At 39.7% G+C, this 21,541-nt stretch overlaps 2 protein-coding genes across 5 annotated transcripts in view; one reads left to right on the top strand and one right to left on the bottom strand.

The window, feature by feature from the left end:
* Positions 1-107: 107 nt before the first annotated feature.
* Positions 108-3,521, top strand: LOC135473107 (uncharacterized). Of its 2 annotated transcripts, none has more exons than XM_064752925.1 (4): positions 108-333; positions 1,004-1,358; positions 1,715-2,372; positions 2,670-3,521. In XM_064752925.1, exons 2-4 carry the CDS (start codon positions 1,012-1,014, stop codon positions 3,162-3,164), a joined length of 1,500 nt encoding a protein of 499 aa, XP_064608995.1. In that variant the 5' UTR covers positions 108-333; positions 1,004-1,011; the 3' UTR covers positions 3,165-3,521. The 2 variants fall into 2 exon arrangements, with proteins under 2 accessions (XP_064608995.1, XP_064608994.1); XM_064752924.1 differs by having other exon boundaries at positions 108-392.
* A 1,325-nt stretch (positions 3,522-4,846) lies between these two features.
* Positions 4,847-21,541, bottom strand: part of LOC135472596 (SH2 domain-containing adapter protein F-like) — a 44,256-nt gene continuing 27,561 nt past the window's right edge. For all 3 annotated transcript variants that reach the window (XM_064752165.1, XM_064752167.1, XM_064752166.1), the window contains exons 3-6: positions 13,905-14,855; positions 11,418-11,577; positions 10,556-10,675; positions 4,847-8,259 (exon numbers count right to left, since the gene is read on the bottom strand). In XM_064752165.1, the coding sequence (XP_064608235.1) occupies positions 8,073-8,259; positions 10,556-10,675; positions 11,418-11,577; positions 13,905-14,855 (1,418 nt within the window). In that variant the 3' untranslated portion in view covers positions 4,847-8,072. The remainder of the gene's footprint in view (positions 8,260-10,555; positions 10,676-11,417; positions 11,578-13,904; positions 14,856-21,541) is intronic.

Here is a 21,541-nt window from a genome sequence, read left to right as displayed (position 1 = left end):
CAACGAGAGCACATGCCACCGGTGCTCGCGAGTACGTGATAGATATTTTTTTTTTTTTTTTTTTTTGTGGCGGGTTTGTGGGGGCGGGGCTGGAGTGAAGATTTTTTTGTGTGTCTGAAATGGAGAGTTATTGCTGTGTCTGTGTGTCACAAAGGACCTCAAGTGCATTTACTACGTTGGCGCATTTACTAATTATATGTTGCCAAGCGAATGTGGGAACCGCTTCTTCCGACACCCACCTCTTGCAGAGTAGGATGTGCCTTATGCGGGTTCCTCGTTCATAGAAGTTTCGCATGGTGGCGCTCTCGCATGTACCGGAAGTTGAAGGAATAGGTTAACGCCTCATACGTCCTATTGATATTATATGTTTTTTCTGTGAAAGTACCAGAAAGGCAAGTATAATCTTTCTGGGTAGGGGGTGGGGGTAGTTCATTCTGTTACAGAATAAATGAACATACATGTTGCATGCTGTAAATGAAATGCCACCATTTTCTTCGTATTCTAAAGTGAGGCGATGGTTAATCAAATTTCGAGGTTTAGTCACTTCGGCAGTACGTCGGCTTTGTGAACACCTGAATAATCTCACATGTGATTGTCCTAATCAATTTCTTTTTTCACTAGATAAATTAATGACATTATCATACTGATTGATTGTCAACCCACCTTGAAATTCTCCCGTCTAATAATAGAACAAAAGGTACTTTATATTCATGCAGTTTTGTTTATGTAGTTGATTGGTGTTTTACGTCGTACTCAAGAGTATTTCACTTATACGACCGTGGCCAGCATTATGAGCCTGGGGTAACCCACAACCATCCGCAGGTTGGTCCAGACCTTCCCACATATGGCCGAAAAGGAAGCCAGCATAAGCTGGACTTGAACTCATCGCAACCGCATTGGTGGGGGGGCCCCTCAAAAGATGTTTTACAAAAGCCTTAGGTAGAACCAGGCTATAGCATGGTGTAAAACATAAATCAATTATATTATGTTCACTTGTTTGTAGGATAGAAGATGCATAACTGTTGCGTGGTGGGTTGCAAACATAACTCCAATCATGTGAAGGCAAATGGGCAACGATACAGATTTTTTCGTATCCCCTCTGATAGCAGCATGCGTAAACAATGGATGGCAAAGATAAATCGTGCTGACTTTGTCCCTAAAAAGCATTCTAGGGTTTGCGACGAGCACTTTGTTGACAAGGAACCCTCAGTGTACCACCCAGTTCCATGCCTGAACATGGGATATCCAACATCCATTGTTAAAACTCGTTGGCGCATCAAACCTTATGCTACAATCAAACCAGGCTCAACAGTGCCCAAGACAAGGAGGAAAAAAGTGGAATCAGAATTGCTGTCAGGGTTGGTATGATTAAATTACATATGGTAGATACTTACTGGATATAGTGTCAGATACCTGGTGGAGAAGAATGGAGGATTTCCCTGGGCTTCGTCTGTGTGATTTCCTTTATCAATAAACCTAACTGATATTGTGTTCATACAAACAACTAAAATAAATAAATGAAGGTATTTTAGAAATATTTTAATTGTTAAATTGGCTTTGTGCTTAACCATCTGATAAATGAATTAGTGAATGATTATGGCTTAATGCCCTATCAGAAATATTTCAGCCAAATTGGGGTGTTCTGATGATATAATAGCCAAGATACTGTGCTGTCAGATAAGATGTATTAATTGTTTACATTTGAATGTTACAGGGCTGCTGTATTCAACACCAGCAATAATACATCCAAGCCATTTTCTGAAGACAGCTGCCGCCAACAAGTCCAGAATATCAAATGGCAAGACAAACTTTCCACCAGACAGTTGCCTGGGTCATGCTTAGTAAGAAAGATGTCCTATGTTAGTTTGCTACGGCCTAACTTACAGATGAAGATAAAGTCCCAAAACACACAGACTGACAAAAACATTGAGGTGAAGATCACAGACAACACTGCAAGAAACAATGAGGTCAAGGACATAAGTAAGAGTGTCAGAAACTTTGAGAAGGTCACTGGCAAGACTGATGGAAGCACTGAGGTGAAGGACACTTGTAAAACTGACAGAAACATTATGGTGAAGGACACTGGCAAGGCTGACAGAAACATTGTGGTGAAGGACACTGGCAAAAGTGACAGAAATATTGTGATGAAGAACACTGGCAAGGCTGATAGAAGCATTGAACTGAAGGACACTGGCAAGACTGACAGAAATAGTGAGGTGCAGGACACTGGCAAGACTGATAGAAGCATTGAACGGAAGGACACTGGCAAGACTGACAGAAATAGCAAGGTGCAGGACACAGTGGTTGGAGAAAGGTCCAAGGATGATATTATAGCTTCTCTGCAACTCAAAGTAGAGATCTTGCATGAAAAGGTAACATAGTAGGGTTTTTATTCAGCATGACAAGGCGATATTTACATTGTGCATTTTATAGTAAATCATCCTGGTTAGAATCTTATTCAAAATGTCTGGAACAAAATATGTGAGCAGAGTTATTTCCTAGTCATAACATACATTTATGATATGGCCATTTTACTTCAGATATGTGTTGATTGCTTTTTGTTGACATTTTCTCGCTAATCCCGTACTGCAGTAATCGTCCTATGTAAATGTACAAAGCGCCAGCAATGTTTTGAATATTATGATATGATTTGTACTTGGATGTTACAGATTCGCAGGCTGACAGCAGCAAACTCTACAAGGTATTTCGGTTTGCACATCATTGAAAACAATGACAAGAAAACCAGGTTTTATACAGGATTTCCTACCTACAGCGCCTTCGATGGGACATATGAGAGAATGCTGAAGAAGAAGATGGAGTGCATATCTCTCAACTCCAAGCCAAGGAAACATGACTGGACTAAGCGATGCTACAAGAAACCGGGCCCCAAACGCTCCCTGCCACTGAAGGAAGAGTTCCTGCTAGTCATGATGAAATTGAATCAAGGATACGTAGATGAGGACCTCGGTGATAGGTTTGGTATCCACCAAACTTCCGTGTGCAGAATTGTACATCAGTGGATCCCAAAGCTTGCCAGCTCCTTGAAGAAAGACAATATAGTTTTAGGTGTGAAGGCTCTTGAATCTGTTCATGTGTTCATGGGGAAAAACATCAGCATGCACAAGAAAAAAAGAAAAAATGAGTCAAACTGTGAGGGGTTGTAAACCTAATAAGCTGCAGTATTTATTTAAAAATTATTGTTATGAACATGAACTGAATATTGTTACTACGTGGCATGTTGCTCAACTTCTGGCAAAGACATACAAATGACACCAGTGGAAATAGCTTTACGTTATTCTGCCTCAAGGTGATGGTGTCAGATCATTGTGACCCATGTGGCAGAGGAACCGCTTCCTGCAGTCTTTTATGGGCTTGTCTGCAGGTCTATATTTCCATTGGATTAAAATGTACCTCTAACTTCCAAGCCCAACAGATACTCCTAACAAGTTGCTGATGGTTGCCTTCACTACAGAGTCCCAAGTTACCATGGAATTTTTGCAGCTCTGATATTTGTTTTTGTTTTTTTTTTTTTGTTCTCTTGGCATATAAAACAGGAATTCAGATTGGCAGCATTCAGAACTGTTCACACTGACTTTGACACAAGCGGTGAAAAGTTAGTTGTAGGTGAAATATGAATAAAGCCAATATTTTCACAGTATTTGAAACTTGATACGTTTGAGTTAGAGATGCCACAAAATGTATGATTCAATAGGGTTATTCTAAATTGTAATAAAAAACCAGTCTTGTAATCCCCACGTGCATCAAGATGGTCCAGAGGTGTGAACTCATTTGTTCTTTCCTTTATTACATCACAATTTTTGATGTACATGTGCACATGAAACATATATGAAGTACACATGCACTGCGACATCACAGAAGACAACAATATGTTCCCCGTCATTTGGACCTTCTGTGTTGCTCGTCTTCAAGTCTCCCAATAGGGATCTCTTTTCACCTAATGAGGATTTACTGTTCCAGTTATGAATGTGATAGATAGGAGTTAATATCCCAAGGCCATACTTTATATTTATTTGATTTTGTTGTTTAACACCTTAATCTAGAATGTTCACTGCTATAGTTATATAGCAGTGAAGAGTTTTCAGAAATGCTAAACTGTGCTAATCAAGATGTCTCTTTGAACTAATGTTCAGTATGCTTACATATTCAGGAGTCCATGTGGAAGGTGTATTATTTTCATTCATATTATTATTATTTTATTCCACTGATTTTATTTACCCCAACTACAGTCTGGACCGTTTCACAGATTGCATTGAAATTTTGCAGCAATAATCTCTGTGTATTTGGGCTTGTGCGAACAAATAAGGATATTTGTTGGAAAAAAAAAAAAGAAAAAAAAAAGAGTGCCCGTTTTCCAACCCAAAACAAACCTGTCTTAAAGGCACAGACACAGTGCTTGCTTTTAATAAAGCCGCACACCAGATAAGCATGTTGTACTGGATTTCTTCAAGGTGTCTATTCAAGCCTATTCTAAAGGCAATTTTCTGTGATGAGTGACAAAATTATACTTCTTGTGAAGCCCTGAAATTGGCCAATCCATCCAATGTAGTTTTGTCTCCAAATTCAAATGAAAAATGTGCATAAACTGCAGGGAAAGTTGCTCTGCCATATGCAAAAAAGTTGAGGAATTAGGGTAATATTTCTAATTATATCTGGCTGCCATACATCACTTTTATTCAGGATTTTCCTCGTTGGTTTGTGTTGTGTGCTGAATAGTGATAATGTAAAGCGCCAATGGTTGAAAATAACTTCTTACATGTATGTACATATCCATTGTCTGTCTCATTACTTACACCAGATACAACAAAACCATTGCAAATAGCACGGAATCATTCATACCATACATTTATTTCACTTGTATTACATAGGGTCCAAAGTAGGTGGACTTGGAACATCAACCCTGGGGGATAAAATCTTAGTAAATCTGAACAAATCTACAAGACAAAAGATAATATCCACATACTTTGATTATCATGGACATGTCAGATGTAATGTGACAAACAGTCTCGAAAACACTTATAAATAACACACTGTTGACTTTGAAGACACACTGTGCCATATCTGCTGCTCTTCCCTTGATTTGTTCTTTGTCATAATGCGTTTGATTGATGTTTATATGGAACAGGGAGAGTTCATTCTGGTACAGATCTGTACTCTTTGTTACCACCTGGACCAGTTGTCCAAAAATGTATTCTAAGTAAAGACAGATCTGGCAATACTAGTTGTGTCGTAATAAAGAGATTTAGGGGATTTATGTTCAGACTGCAGTTAGTACCTGGCTGAACTGCCAATACATTTTGAATAACCTGTAACAGATCTCTGCAAGTGTGTAGATGGATTAATACAATGTTTTGAAGAAAAAAAAAATGAAAAGACAAATATTGCAATCCCCCCTGACAGCAAAGCCAGAAAATAATTATAACATAAACAGGATTTCTTTCTTCTTGGACTTAATTCTTTGTATTTTCACTGGTAGGGCAAGTGAGTGGATGCAACATGAAATCTCTCCATCTCGGAGCCGTACCACAGCAAAATCTCACTGCTAAAGTTCTTCCAATATCTAGGTGGCCAGTATTATTTTTTATTCATTAGTCGCACAAATATTACAAATATAAACTGCAGTTCTAATTACACAGTCAGACAAAGTTTAACCTTCACGTGTTGGATACAAATCATTAACCACAAAGACACTGCAGGGAGGACTCACCATCACAAGTCCCACATACTGAATCCAAAAGTATATCCTCGCCTTCTAATTATGTATTTATTACAAATTATGACCTCAACTAAACAACCATCTCAGTATAATGTCATATTTAGTTATCACAGGCCTCTACATGTATTCAGGATTATGTACCAAACACTGACGCAATACAGTCTACATGTGTATTGTTTGTACACATTGTGTTTTACACCTTTTTCAGAAAACTTTGGAAATACAAATTCTCTAACTCTGGGCTCACCAGCTCACAATGCTGGTCAGGGTATGTCAAGCTGTAGCCTTACTACCACAGTCTTGTCTGCCAACCAGCAGGAATAATCTTAAATCATTAATTTTCACATACTAGCACGTTACTGGAAAAGAAATGTTTGTACTTACAAAAATTAGAATCAAAAAAAAAAAAGATATCTAAACCTGTAATTCTGCAATCCAACAAAGTGCAATCTGCAATCCACATACACATACTCAGTTAAAATGAGGAAAAAGCGTTAAAAACTGGCAAACTCGTACAACTGCCGCTTTCATGGTGTCAACTCAAAACTTGTCTCCCCTTGCACCAGAAATTATCTCCCTTTAGTCCACATTTCCTTGTAAGGAACGAAGTCCATAAAAATACATACCCTGCATCATTTGTTGGAACGGATGTAAATAATGTTAATTTATCCTACTTGGATTATTATTCTTAAGTTTGGGAAGCTGTGATTGATGAAAACACAGAAATGATGAATTCTACAGAATGACATTCACAATCTATTTGCTATCAAATGTTGGGATCACAAAATCATTTTGAATGGATCAAACAGTTCACAAAAAGGCATGATAATACTGCTAACTGTGTGACAGAATTATGAACAAGTATTACCAACCATAACCCTGCAGATTTATGATAATGTACTGACATCGTCTTCATCAACCGTAACCCTGCAGCTTTGTGGTAAGGTACTGACATCGTCTTTATCAACCATAAAACCCTGCAGCTTTATGGTAAGGTACTGACATCGTCTTTATCAACCATAACCCTGCAGCTTTATGGTAAGGTACTGACATCGTCTTTATCAACCATAACCCTGCAGCTTTGTGGTAAGGTACTGACATCGCCTTCATCAACCGTAACCCTGCAGCTTTGTGGTAAGGTACTGACATCGTCTTCATCAACCATAACCCTGCAGCTTTATGGTACGGTAATGACATCGTCTTTATCAACCATAACCCTGCAGCTTTGTGGTAAGGTACTGACATCGCCTTCATCAACTGTAACCCTGCAGCTTTGTGGTAAGGTACTGACATCATCTTCATCAACCATAACCCTGCAGCTTTGTGGTAAGGTACTGACATCGTCTTCATCAACCATAACCCTGCAGCTTTGTGGTAGGGTACTGGCATCGCCTTCATCAACCATAACCCTGAAGCTTTGTGGTAAGGTAATGACATTGTCTTCATCAACCATAACCCTGAAGCTTTGTGGTAAGGTACTGACATCGTCTTCATCAACCATAACCCTGCAGCTTTATGGTATTTAAAAAGCATAAAAACTGAAGTCTACAAATGATAAACATATGAAATCTGTGAGAATGAAGATGGTAAAGCTGATTTCCACCCTCCAATACTGTTCACGATAAAACTTCACATTTCCCTCCTCACAAATACAAAACAGTACTGAAATAATGTACACTTTCTCTGCACTATGAAGGCTGGAGTTATTCCTCCTTTCCTGCCAGGTAACATGTATAACTGTCTGAATTTACATGTAGCTGGGCAGGTAACATGGATAAGGTACTAAAACTGTTGCCATGTAAATACGTGTAACTGTTTTTGATCTGCTGTCCAGTGAACATGACTCGCTTTGAATCATGGAAGTTATGCTGGGTTGGAAATTGTTACTGGCCACATTTAGGTAAATGACAGCCCAGTTCATAACAAGTTTATAAATAAATCCTGTAAAGAACGGCCAGTAGTGACCTGTAAGAACCAGTAAATGACTTTGATCCATTTGTAGAGGGCCAGCAACAACGTACAAACCAGCTGACAAAGAATAACAGAGGCAGTCTTATCCATGGTTTTGCACACTCCAATGTAACACACCTGCTGATGTTGGACAACAACCAAAAAAAAAAAAAAAAAAAGATCATGTCCTCACTGCCAGAAGGCAGTTTGACATCTGTTAATAAAATACATCACTTGCTGTCCACGTGAAATCTGAGATCTGAAGTTATTTGGTCAAAACACATCATCCAACAAGATCTATAATGTCATTTAAGTTATCCACAGAATCCAGTGAGTTCCAACTACAGCCAATAGCAGGGCTCCTTACACTTGGCCACAGCCATGTATCTCACAAGAGCTCATTTATCACTGGATGGAGCAAGATCATGTGATCGGCTCCTTTGATGGGGAGAAGGTTTCTACTGTAATGAAATATCATTTCTGGGATTGCTTCAAATGGCTGGCTGTTTTCTCCAAGAATAAACTTATAATCCTTGTCACGTGATATCTTGATGTGAATAAAGCCCCGGGAACTTCTGAAAACAAAATAACAAATGGATATTAGTAGAAATGGAGCTATTTCTTAAAACAATTAAATGAAAAACAGTCCACGCAAGAGTAATGTGCCAGTGCTGTAAAATACTTAAAGAGGCGATACTGGAGATTTCTCATAAAAAATCAATGAGTGCAAATAAAATGGACCTCATTTTTTAAAACAGTAGCTTAAATTTAAAACACATGATGCATTGTAACTTTTTAAACTTTAGAATCATTTTTACACTATAAATAGTACAAGAGCAAATCTGATTTACTAAAAGGCAATAATTTGAGCTATTTTTGGAAAACTTCATTTGACTACTGAATATCAATTTTTTTGCCAAAAATTCACATTATACATGGAATAGCCCTTGTAAAGGTTTCTGTTTAAATGCTTAAACTGTATTGTTCAATGCCATACATTTATCACATAAAATAAGCCAGGAAATCATGAAATAAACCTGTCACACAATAACAACTAGCGTTTAACATGACCTTAAGGCATACAGAATTGTCAGTGATAGACTGATCTGAAAAAGAGGAAAACCCAGGGTAAGGCTATGCCTAGGTAGAGCTGAATTTTTCGGTACAGGTGCATTTATTGAAGCTTGATCAAAACAGCAGGCTTTACCCCAGGAAATCCCATCTCCACTGTCTGCCTGCCAACCAGCACTGATTCTGCATCCCTTCAGCATGAATGCTTTTTTTACTTCATGAAGAGTGAGTGAATAGTCCACTTGTAAGGAAGGAATACAATCTTTTCTTTGCTTCCCCGATAGTGAGTAGTCAGTTTGTGCGGACAGAGTATAAAGTTTTCCTTCCTTCATGGAGAGACAGTAGTCAGTTTGTGCGGACAGAGTATAAAGTTTTCCTTCCTTCATGGAGAGACAGTATTCAGTGTGTGCGGACAGAGTATAAAGTTTTCCTTCCTTCATGGAGAGACAGTATTCAGTGTGTGCGGACAGAGTATAAAGTTTTCCTTCCTTCATGGAGAGACAGTAGTCAGTTTGTGCGGACAGAGTATAAAGTTTTCCTTCCTTCATGGAGAGACAGTAGTCAGTTTGTGCGGACAGAGTATAAAGTTTTCCTTCCTTCATGGAGAGACAGTAGTCAGTGTGTGCGGACAGAGTATAAAGTTTTCCTTCCTTCATGGAGAGACAGTATTCAGTGTGTGCGGACAGAGTATAAAGTTTTCCTTCCTTCATGGAGAGACAGTAGTCAGTTTGTGCGGACAGAATATAAAGTTTTCCTTCCTTCATGGAGAGACAGTATTCAGTGTGTGCGGACAGAGTATAAAGTTTTCCTTCCTTCATGGAGAGACAGTATTCAGTGTGTGCGGACAGAGTATAAAGTTTTCCTTCCTTCATGGAGAGACAGTATTCAGTGTGTGCGGACAGAGTATAAAGTTTTCCTTCCTTCATGGAGAGACAGTAGTCAGTGTGTGCGGACAGAGTATAAAGTTTTCCTTCCTTCATGGAGAGACAGTAGTCAGTTTGTGCGGACAGAGTATAAAGTTTTCCTTCCTTCATGGAGAGACAGTAGTCAGTTTGTGCGGACAGAGTATAAAGTTTTCCTTCCTTCATGGAGAGACAGTATTCAGTGTGTGCGGACAGAATATAAAGTTTTCCTTCCTTCATGGAGAGACAGTAGTCAGTTCGTGCGGACAGAGTATAAAGTTTTCCTTCCTTCATGGAGAGACAGTATTCAGTGTGTGCGGACAGAATATAAAGTTTTCCTTCCTTCATGGAGAGACAGTAGTCAGTTTGTGCGGACAGAGTATAAAGTTTTCCTTCCTTCATGGAGAGACAGTATTCAGTGTGTGCGGACAGAATATAAAGTTTTCCTTCCTTCATGGAGAGACAGTAGTCAGTTTGTGCGGACAGAATATAAAGTTTTCCTTCCTTCATGGAGAGACAGTAGTCAGTTTGTGTGACAAAATATTTATTTATATATTTCATTGGTATTTATAAGAATATTTCGCTTATACGCTGGCAGCCAGCATTATGGTGGGAGGAAACCGGGTAAAGCCTGGGGGGAAACCCAAGATCATCCACAGGTTGCTAGCAGACCTTCCCTCATACAGCCGGAGAGAAAGCCGGCATCAGCTGGACTTGTATAGACAGAATACAAAGTTTTCTTTACTTCATAGGGGATGAGTAGTCAATTTGTGTAGACATAATACAAGTGAGTTTGTGTGGACAGAATACAAGTGAGTTTGTGTAGACAGAATACAAGTGAGTTTGTGTGGACATAATACAAGTGAGTTTGTGCATACAGAATACAAGTTTTCCTTACTTCATGGAGAGAGAGTAGTCAGTTTTGGTGCTCTCACTATTCCTCACTAGGTAGCTGCCTTCTTTACAGACCCTGAGAAGAGCCTCTGCATCGGAGCGGCCAATAGTACCATGGTACCAGCTGTAGGAGAGGGGAACAGAGCACACAGAGAATCAAGACGAGTCAACTGAGCCAGAGAAATAATCTGCGCATTCTAGGAAATTCATGGACCTATAATGATTGGGATAGTAGCTAGCTTGGATTAAAACTGGCTTTTTAGAAAAATGTTTACCTCACAGATTATGGAAATATGGATAAACAGGAAATTCTCAGGCTGTACCAGACCCTAAATGACCTAAAAATTTTGCCCACAAAAAAGTATTTTTAGAGGTAAATAAATGTCACAAAATATTATTTTTGGTGCTGAAACTTACATTTTCCACTAGAATATCATCCCATGTTCCAAGTAAACATCAAAACACCTTTCTAAAATCAGTATAACTCTCAAAATCTGGAAAAACTGGCAAGTTAGACATTTATGGTCATTGAGGGTATACTATAAGGGGGATAGCAAAAGTTCAAAGTCAAAAGCTTTCAATACTGAATTTTGAGAGATACCTTTTAACTCAGATGAAGTGATATAAAGGACAATTTATTAGAACTGCACATGCCATTTTCATTTCACCCTGGAATTCCAGTCGGTTTGTGGCCGTATAATATTGTCAAACAGCCAAGGCGTGCTGGGTGGTGCTAACATGGAACGAATTAAAGACATCTGACCAACCTAAAACCAGAAACTTCAGCACAAATACTTTTAGCCATATCATCAGGAACAGCCAGTACACCAAGTACGATGCACCACAATGACGAGCCTCTGCCTTACCTTTGTTTTTCTAGCTTTATTGTGGGGTCGATGACCTCCCCAATGGCGCTGCGTATTCGTGCCCCTATGTCCACCTTGATGCCAGCCTTCTGCTTGGGTGATGTGTTAGTACCGTCTTTGGAGCCAGGACTTTTAGGAGCCGAGGATTCCTTTTGTTCCCCTAAAAACCAACACATCTACAATTCTTACACTTTTTACAATAACACAAAGTAGTTTATTTCAACTAAATTCTGTATATTTCAAATGCACATTTTCTTTGATTCATCAACCCTATAGGGTCACTTAAGAGTTCTTTGTGAAGTTTCATAAGTGTCTTACCAGAAAAACTTGTGCTGACACCGAAAATGTCAGTTTACAGTCTTGATGTGCTCCTGAAATGGCATTTTGACATACCAACCTTATATACGTGAAATACATTACAGTGCTACAGATAACTTTTTTTCACAGGAAGCATGGTAATCCCGAGAGGGCGTACATTACTTCTGACTTTCCAAAAACGCGGTACTGCAGAACATATTTTTTTTGAAATACTCAACACTTCACTATTTTGGGTCACCAGTAATACACATGGAAAACGTGAAGTTGATCGAGTGAAAGGGAGTGAAGAAAAGACATAAGCCTACATTTGCATACAGACATACACAAGCTGATATGTACAGAGATTCTTTCCTTTGTAGTTATCTAGGACTACAAGGTATACACTCTAGAATAATGTAATTACAGCTCTTCCACAAGAGGCATTAATCTGAATGAAGTTAATATATTTATTTATTTCGCATCACCCTGTGTGGGGTTTTATTTCAATATCGAACTCATGGACATTTTTATTCTGTTCTTTTCATTCCTTGCACTTTGATAGCAGCAGTTGCAGTATTATTTTTCTCTGTGGTAACCTGCCTAATGCAACAGGTAAATTTACTTTTACCTGTCTAAACATTTCTTGGCCCCAACAACCTTGTTAACAACGACCATCTTTGTGTCAAAAGATGGTAACAGGGCCTACATTAGAAGACCTACATTAGAAGATTTGATATTTTGTGCTTTAATTAATGGCAGTATATAGTGTAAATCTGATGTGTTTCTGTGCATATGTTGCTAGCTGTTCTCACGATATTTTTTATTCCATTTCATTAGCTTCTCTCTTTATGAAATCATAGGTACATGTGTATGTCAGGAACTGGTCCCTCGATGATACATGTACTTGCACACTGTAGACTGACGATTCGTAGGGAATTGAAATAGGGGCACAGGGGCTTTTCCTGTAGCCTAGAGTGTCTAAAAACTAACACATGGTGTACAACGTTGAGCACATGGGTTGCTGTGGAGATTTACTTTTGATCTTGACAGGACTGTCTGCTTTAGATCTACGCTAGTTTTCAGGAGCACAGGCGTACACACAAATCTTCTGGCGCATACAGTACACTTTTAGAAGTTTATATCTAATTTTTATTTATGCCTGCACGCCCCTTATCAGTAGTACTGCATTATTTTCACAGGGACCGAACCAATATTACAGCTGATTTACAAATACAGTCCCAAGGTGTTATACTAAGTACATTAGCTTTAATATGTTTTTCATATTTAAGTCTGGTACAGCCAGGTACATGCAACTGAGGGTTTTCTGACATACATTTATTTGTTTGGCAGGTATTTTACACCATACTCAACAATATTTAATTTATACACCAGCGGCCAGCATTATAGTGGGAGGAAACCAAGCAGAGCCCGTGAGAAACACACAACCATCCACAGACCTGGCTGCTGGCACACCTTCCCACGTATGGCCGGAGAGGAAGCCAGTATGAGCTGGACTTGAACTCACAGTGACCGCAATGTAGGGAGGCTCCTGGGTCATTATGCCGTGAAAGGCAACCTTAAATATATTTACATGCAACAATAGCTGCAGTTTGTGCCGATTATCAGTTTGCAATATTACACCAGTGGTCAGTTTTTATTAAGTTCATACAGGCAATCTTGTTAATCAATGGATCGTAAAGTACAATCCCAGCGTAAGGGAGAACCCACGGGTTCTGGTTGGTCTCATGGGTCTACCCTGACAATGAAGCCATTTCCAGAAATGAGACCACACAAAAAACAACACGACTATCTCAAGGTAGCCACCTGACATCAAATACATTTCAGCTTGCAGGATGGAAAGTTATAAAATACATGCAAAAATTTGATGTTTCTGCAGGAAAACAGGGATCTGAAACGAACTTGCCATTGGAGTATTTACCCTCAACAAAGCAAAGGTGTGAAACGTATTTAATATAACCTACATGTTGTCCTATTTTACATTTATTCTCTCACTATTTATAAATGCAAGTCTTTCATTTTATATACACTGTTGACAAAGTTAATGTATATTTATGTATATGTTTCATAATGGATACTTTACAGGACAGCAGGACTCCGTGGAAACTATCACAGAACGTGGAACTGGATGACCTGCTCTCGCACCTGTCACCTGTCAGCCTGTCACCTTACCTGTGCCAGACAGCATGGAGGATATCGCTCTACCCTTAGAGCTCACATCCCATGGCTCCTCGTACACAGTAATGTCCTCCACGGCTCGAGACCGCACACCAGACTTTGGAGAACTCTCCTTACTGCCATCTTTTTTAGGAGATTTCTGAATTTCGGCAGCTTTGAATTTCTCTTCAAGTTCTTTTTGTTTTTCTTCTGAGTCCCATGGGGCCTCGTATACTCCACCTTCTATAATACGTCCCCCACTGCCCTTGCGGGGTCGCGCCCCACCGCTGACACCCGAACTGTGCTTGACAGGGGAATTCTGAGTGGGCGGGGATCTGGAGGAGTGGATAGACTCCTGGAACTGCTGCTGGGCTGACTTTAGATCCCAGGGCTGGCAGTAGTTACTAGGGAGGGCCCCAGATTCGGAGAAACCCTTACCCCCATTGTCTGTGTCATGTGATGATGACAACATGCCTCTGGTGCCACCTAGACGAGACTTGGGTGAGCTCAGCTTCTCCTCGAGGTCCTTCTCAGCAGTGCTGCGGTCCCAGGGGTCCTGGTACGTCACTTCCCCCTGGGAACGCGCCTGAGGTTTGACTGGCCGGAAGGCACTCCCTTCCACATACAAGCTGCCGTACTGCTCGCCACTGGCTCCGTCCACGCGGTCGTAACCGGAGGCGTAACCTAACTTGTCATAATCGGAGTCTGTGTTCTCTTTGTCTTCGCTTGAGGCGGACGTCAGCCGTGAGGTACTTGCAGGTGCGCGTGAAGCAGAACCCTGTGCCCAGTTGCGTCCCTGAGCTCTAAATCGGCTCAACCTGTCCCCTCCGAGTTTGGCACTGCTGGTATCTTTGGCGAGGTTGTAGACAGAGGCTTGGACTTCAGGAACCATGTAAGCTTCCGAATAGACCCCTCCTGCTATCTCACTCACGTCCTTTGGCTGCAGCAAGGCCTGGGCCTGGAGCTCTGTCAACACACAAAGAGGTGGAAGAAATCTATTAATGAGGTTCATGATACAGGTAAAAACAGGAAAGTCACCAAAACAGCAATATGCTTGAGGCATGATACAGGTAAAAACAGGAAAGTCACCAAAACAGCAATATGCTTGAGGCATGATACAGGTAAAAACAGGAAAGTCACCAAAACAGCAATATGCTTGAGGCATGATACAGGTAAAAACAGGAAAGTCACCAAAACAGCAATATGCTTGAGGCATGATACAGGTAAAAACAGGAAAGTCACCAAAACAGCAATATGCTTGGGGCATGATACAGGTAAAAACAGGAAAGTCACCAAAACAGCAATATGCTTGAGGCATGATACAGTTATGACAATTCTGCTTTAAAAGCTTAATCCTAACACAATAAACCAAAACGCCATTTAATTAAATTCTTCTGGAATTTTAGGCCTCAAAACATATATTTAGTAATTTATACTGTGGTAACAATGTTTAAAATAAGAGCTTCGTATAAATTTGTATCTATTTGTAAACTAGCCATCTGTATCCTTAGCTATCGGTAGATACATAAATTCATTAATGATGGGTCATCTGTAAGAGATTCCCTAAAAGTGAAACAACTTGTAAAATAAAAATCCACCTCGTCCGTGTACATGTGCCTTTAATAGCAACAGCTTTCCTTTAAACAAGTATCATTCCTATAATGTTACTGATTTTGAAAATAAATTAAGCTCATTATATTGTCAGTTTGCAACACCTAGCTGCTTGTGCTGGAGGACTTGTAGTGCTCGTTTAAAGCAGACAACCAGTTTGAATCAGTTACCTCCCCTCCCCTCCCCCCCCCCCCCAAAAAAAACATTCTAATCTGGGCATGAATGGGTTTTGATTTTAAGCAGATTTAAGCACCTTGATCACCAAATTACCTGGCAAAGCAGATTAACCCTGTCACCTCTTAATAATAAAAATATTCCTTTCCCCAAGCTATCAGCATAGGTTTTCATTGAGTAAGCAAGTCATTATGTTATTAGCATTAAGAAAGGACTTCAATATTGGTGTTCAGGTTTGCCTAAAGTGCAATTTCAACACAGCTAGTCTGAACGATGACCTTCACATCCAGCTCTCGCTCGTTAGCCTGTGGCTTCAAGTCAGGAGATCCGCCAGATGAATACCTGGTGAAGAATATCATTTGAACATGTGACTCTGGGTTCCAGTCTGTGACTGAAGGAAATAGGTCTTAAAGATGTTTTTAAAGCAGCAGCAGGTTGCAGATACATTGGAAGGTATTACAGACCTGCTGAACCCATCTCAGATAGACGCATGGACGAACCGATGAACTATGACACTACCCTTCAGCCAGCCCAATGCTGGCCATTGTATAAAAAAGAACCACAAATCGCCTGTGCAAATAATATAAATTTCTTTGGCATAACAGTTGAAAACAGTCAACTCATTTGCATTTTCCAAGTATGTCAGCTTGTCTTATTACCATCCATCTTCACTATGTCTGACCAAGAACTTTTGCCATACCTAACGTGCGAGTATTTCATATCAATTCACTTCCTTCCAAACAAGACCATAAACATACCCTACTTACTGGTTCACAACGATCAGAGATAATAGACCAGTCACAGAGGTAACCAGAGAAAGCTGCGATGGAAAGCTGTATTGTTACCCCCTTATACACTGAATGTACAGAATTCACTCAGAGCTAGAACAGGATCTTGTTTAATACCACACATGTATGAGTCACATGAACACAACGTGGTGTGCCTGTTGATCAAATTAGCCGTGCTAAGCAACTTTACCATCCCACATGTTTACGGCTGCAGAATAACATGTTGCAAGTACATGTACATACCATGAAATTATGCACGTACACAGAACTTGTAATCAATGTAATTGTTGTATTATGATTATTATTATAATTATCAAAAGTATTATTATTATATAATTATTTTCATGATTTTATGAGAAGCTTGGACGAAAGTATCATACCTTGACAAATACCTTGTAACCTGACACACCTACAAATACCAAGGCATTCAAGTACAATAACAGGTAAGAAAAACTCCACGCAACTAAGCGTCTTGACTGCAGTTACATGCAGTGACATACATTTTACAACCAACCCATTACATGCACAGTGCTTATTATAAAGGTACATTTACTTACCATCAGTCTATATAAATTCTACACTGCAAACACACTGTAGTGTGGTGATAGATGTTGTCATCAGTGCCTGCTTTTCCAAACCCTTGCAGCATTAACACCTGAACTTAATTGCCATGGCAACATTTTGTCTTTCCTATTGGTTGCTATGGTAGTTACATGTACGTGCACACAACAGTACAAGGCTTTGTGACTGTGTCTCTTGTGTTCTAAACTAATGTTTATACATGCATATGTTTAATTAAATGTATGCCTGGCCTGAAGAGTGCATTTTAGTTTGCTGGAAGCAGATGAGATGTACCGGTATGTAAATTTACATTACTTTTTTACAGTCCAATTGAATTCGGAATACTGACATGATTTAATACATGTGTAGACATATTAAATGATGGAATTCTGATGTACTTTCATCCTCTCTGCTATCCCCAAATGTTAACAAATATCATGAATAACACAATCCAAAAAGTAAATAAATCAATAAGCAAGTGTCAAACTATTTAGTACATATATTATAAAGTATAGACAATTTAATTTTGAGTTCAGTTTCCGGGAACAGGAAGCCATCTTAGACTCCATGTAAGTACTTATTTTCATATCCCTTGAAAATTGTTATTTCTCGCGTAACAAGGTCAAAATGTTGCTCAACAACATAAATTCAGGGTAAGATATAGTAAAACAAATTTCAGCTAAAATAACAGAAAGTAATACACCAGGTTTATTTTGACTTATGTCTGAGATCTCTTCGGTCTCCTAGATGTTTGATGCTGAGCTGGTACTGTACGCAAGCGTTCAAGTGACGGTGATCAATTTCAAGGGTGGAAGAAACCGGTATGGCTGGAATAAACCAATGCCTATCACCAGGTACATGTACTTGACAAACCACATGACTTAATATTCCCTATTTAAACAACAGATTGGCTCTGGGTAGCATTTTCAGCCAATCACAGTCTTTAGCTTCCAAGCTCTTATTCCTGTAGAAAAGATCTTTACAATCTTTACATGAAGACCTGCTGGGCGGGGCCAAGCAACCCGTTGCATATACTGATTGACAAGTCTGACGTGGGAAACGTTAAACTGAAATTAAAATAATCAAACACCTGCGTCCATACTACTCAGTATTTTGTACGTGACTGGCAGATTACAACAGTAAAGTGCGCGAGTCGAAGAGCGTAGCGTTATCTGTAAGAGTCAACCAGTCGTCTAAACAAGATAGAGTTCATTATCAAACATGAAATGTTACATAAAGAACTCTATCTTATACTTAAATCCTGGTCATCAAAAAGAAAAGATCAGCTTTAAAACGCTGCAATTCTTGGTTATATATACAATGTCTCAGTGTACAAAGGGTTACTATGTTCATGATTAGAGTACAAAAGATGAACTAATCGGCATGTCAGAGTGTATTTACAGTTGCACACGTATGATGTTTGATATATATGCACAACTGGTAAACTTCACAAGCTCAGTCTGGGGCGCACTTAGTTAAGTAAGCCCTTAACTAGCATGGCAAAGTATGTTGTAGAGATAAAAAGTGCACTTAGCTAAGGGATACTTAACACTAAATACACTTCATGAAACTAGTCCCAGTCCCTTACATGTATGCTACTTATACCACACTGGCAAAGTTTACTACACTCTTAAAATTTCAAAATGAAGTGCCATTTGATCTGACAGGATCTGGGTTTGAACCCCCAACCACAATGAACACCAGATGAAGAAATTTCAAACTGAACACTTAAACACCACTGCATATGTACAATGTAGCATTTAGACATTATAATTATGGAAAACAGACGTGTTATAAATAGGAAATAATTCAATACCAAAGTCATGCGATTGAAAAAGATGGATGTGAGAGTAGGTTTACAAATACACAGTCTGCCTATTCTCTTCTCTTGGCAAGGCCCATATGAACTGAATCCTTATTTCTCTACATGCCTATTCATTTCAAAACAGCACCAATGCCAGGGCTATCAATATTCCTTTTTTTATCAGAAGGCAGCTGATTTTATCAGATAGACAGATGTAGTGTGATGCTGATGTGCTGTTCAGGTTCGATGAGCCTGTGTTTTGAGGCCGTTTGTCAGTGCAGAGCGACTACAACAGCGTGCTGCAACTGCCAGGCCTAGGAAGAGCCCTGGCCTTATTGATCTGTCAGTCCACATGCCCACAACCAATCACAAATCCACATTTAATGCATTGCCCATATCTGCAGTCATTATCTCACGAATGCTACCGACCAGCAAAAAGGGCATGAACAGCAAACAAACCCCACAATGCCCCTTCCACTGTCCCGAGAAGGCCCCATGTTGAAGGAGGGGTGGGGACATTTTGTGGGAGTGACAAGACTTCCGCAGCACAGAAATGCCCTGCAGTCAAATTTCATGGAAGTGAATTCTTTATAACTTATCAAAACAAGCATGTCACAGCATCATGTAACAAATCCTGTTTGTTGACAGCCTTCTAAGAGTATATACTGCACATATCTAGCATTTTCAACCATGCCACACATGTGGACATATCTAGCATTTTCAACCATGCCACACATGTGGACATATCTAGCATTTTCAACCATGCCACACATGTGGACAAATCTAGCATTTTCAACCATGCCACACATGTGGACATATCTAGCATTTTTAAGAAATGGACTTAAGAAAACATGTTAAATCCATATATTTCACACATTTAAACTGAGGATTACATGCCCTACTTCACAGATACAGATGGTGTGTATACATGTAGTAGAAGTCACGGTCATGTTGTTTTTCTCACACAAATAGAAAATCTATAGAAAATAATATAACACCTAACACTGACATGAAATACCAAATATAGAACATTTCAGCTCATTAATAATAAAATTCACCACAAATTGCAATCATCATTTGGGAATATATCAGATAGATCCACACGGCCAAAATGGTTCACAGTCATGAGATACATGTTATGACATTGTACTAAGATAATATGGTTCTTTGTGAAAATCCAACCAGTGCTCACAACTGGATGTCTGGGAAATCATTCAGAACAAAGCCCTGTTCTTGTGAGATTACGCAATGCGCGATGATGTAATACAACATACACCAGAGCTTCACTGAGACTCTTGATCTTTAAGCTGGCGCTGGTTCCACGACTACATGCACACCATGCATCTTCTAAGCCCAGACAGGGACTTCTCTATTTACCACTCATGACAACACAATGGAGGACATCACATACATGTATATTACAGCTGGATGATACAAAAGTGATTTGTGATTATTTTTCGTTATGACACAGAATTCCTTTGTTCTGACCTGCCTCTATTCCTACCCATGACAGCCTGCTTAGTCCTAAAGGACACCCCTAAAAGCAGATGCCCCAAGCACAAATCCCAAAGCTTAATACCCCCTACACCCCACAGGGCGAGGAGAGACTAGCAGAAGTGGCTAGGGTGGAGATATACATACCACACTGGTGAGCCATGGGCAGCCTTGTATCTTCACTTGGCAGTGTAGAATCAATGCGGACTGGGGGAAGACTTGGGCTTAAGGCAGCTGGGAAGACCTATGTCAACACAAGGGCTCCTCCATCCCATATCCGCACCTGCATCCTTCCCCCTTCTCTACCTAGTGCCCACAGCAGCTCGCCACTGCCCCTCTTCACCACACAACAGTCCACAGCTATGTGCTAACTGGAGACATCCCCTGCCCACTGATGGGGTAAGTCCTCTGGATTTCACCCCACTATAACGAGCATGTACCCCCCATGAAGGGTGTCCTCTCCGGCCTTCAACCAGTCACCTCACAACAGCCCACTCTCAGCCTTCAGCGTCCAGTAACTAGACCTAGCCCAGGCTCAGGCTTCCACAGCCTGCCCACAAATAATCAATAGTGTTTTTATCTCAGCCTTGGAGAGAAGCCTGCCTCTCTGTATGATTGGTAGTCACAGCTGGAAACTCAAGGCATAACCTAAACATCATCACCCATGGATACCCATCTTTCTTTTATCATAGTTCTCTCCCTTGCCACACAAAATTACCTTGTAGATGCAGGTACACTTTTCAACACTGTGAGATCAACTAGCTGTCTCAAAGCTTTACGCCTAAAAATATGTAAAAATCTAATATACTTTATTTCAGCAACAATAGATAGCCTTGTTCTTCAACCGCCTCTATGACTAATATTTTTAAACATTCTAAGATAATTATGGGGTGTAGATAAATAATTTGCACAGTTTTATGTAACTTGTATTTTTAGTGACACAATCAAAACATTTTCATGATATTACAGTGTGTGCATAAAATGAACTGCAAAAATTGCTTTAGACGTTGAAATGATTGATAGAATAGGTTATACTTAGTCTTATACATAAATGTTTATATGTGTGTGAGTGTGTGAGTGTGTGAGGCATGCATATAGTCCTTCATTAGAAGTTACATTCCTTGAAAAAAATATATAGATGAAAACAATGTGGGAAATATCCTTATGTTGAAAGGCAGGAATGTTTATAGTTTTTCTTATTTTATATACATGTATGCTTC

This window comes from Liolophura sinensis, chromosome 8 (assembly GCF_032854445.1).
Source record: "Liolophura sinensis isolate JHLJ2023 chromosome 8, CUHK_Ljap_v2, whole genome shotgun sequence".
In the NCBI taxonomy this organism is placed as follows: Eukaryota; Metazoa; Mollusca; class Polyplacophora; order Chitonida; family Chitonidae; genus Liolophura; species Liolophura sinensis.
This window is presented reverse-complemented; position numbering and strand designations above follow the sequence as displayed.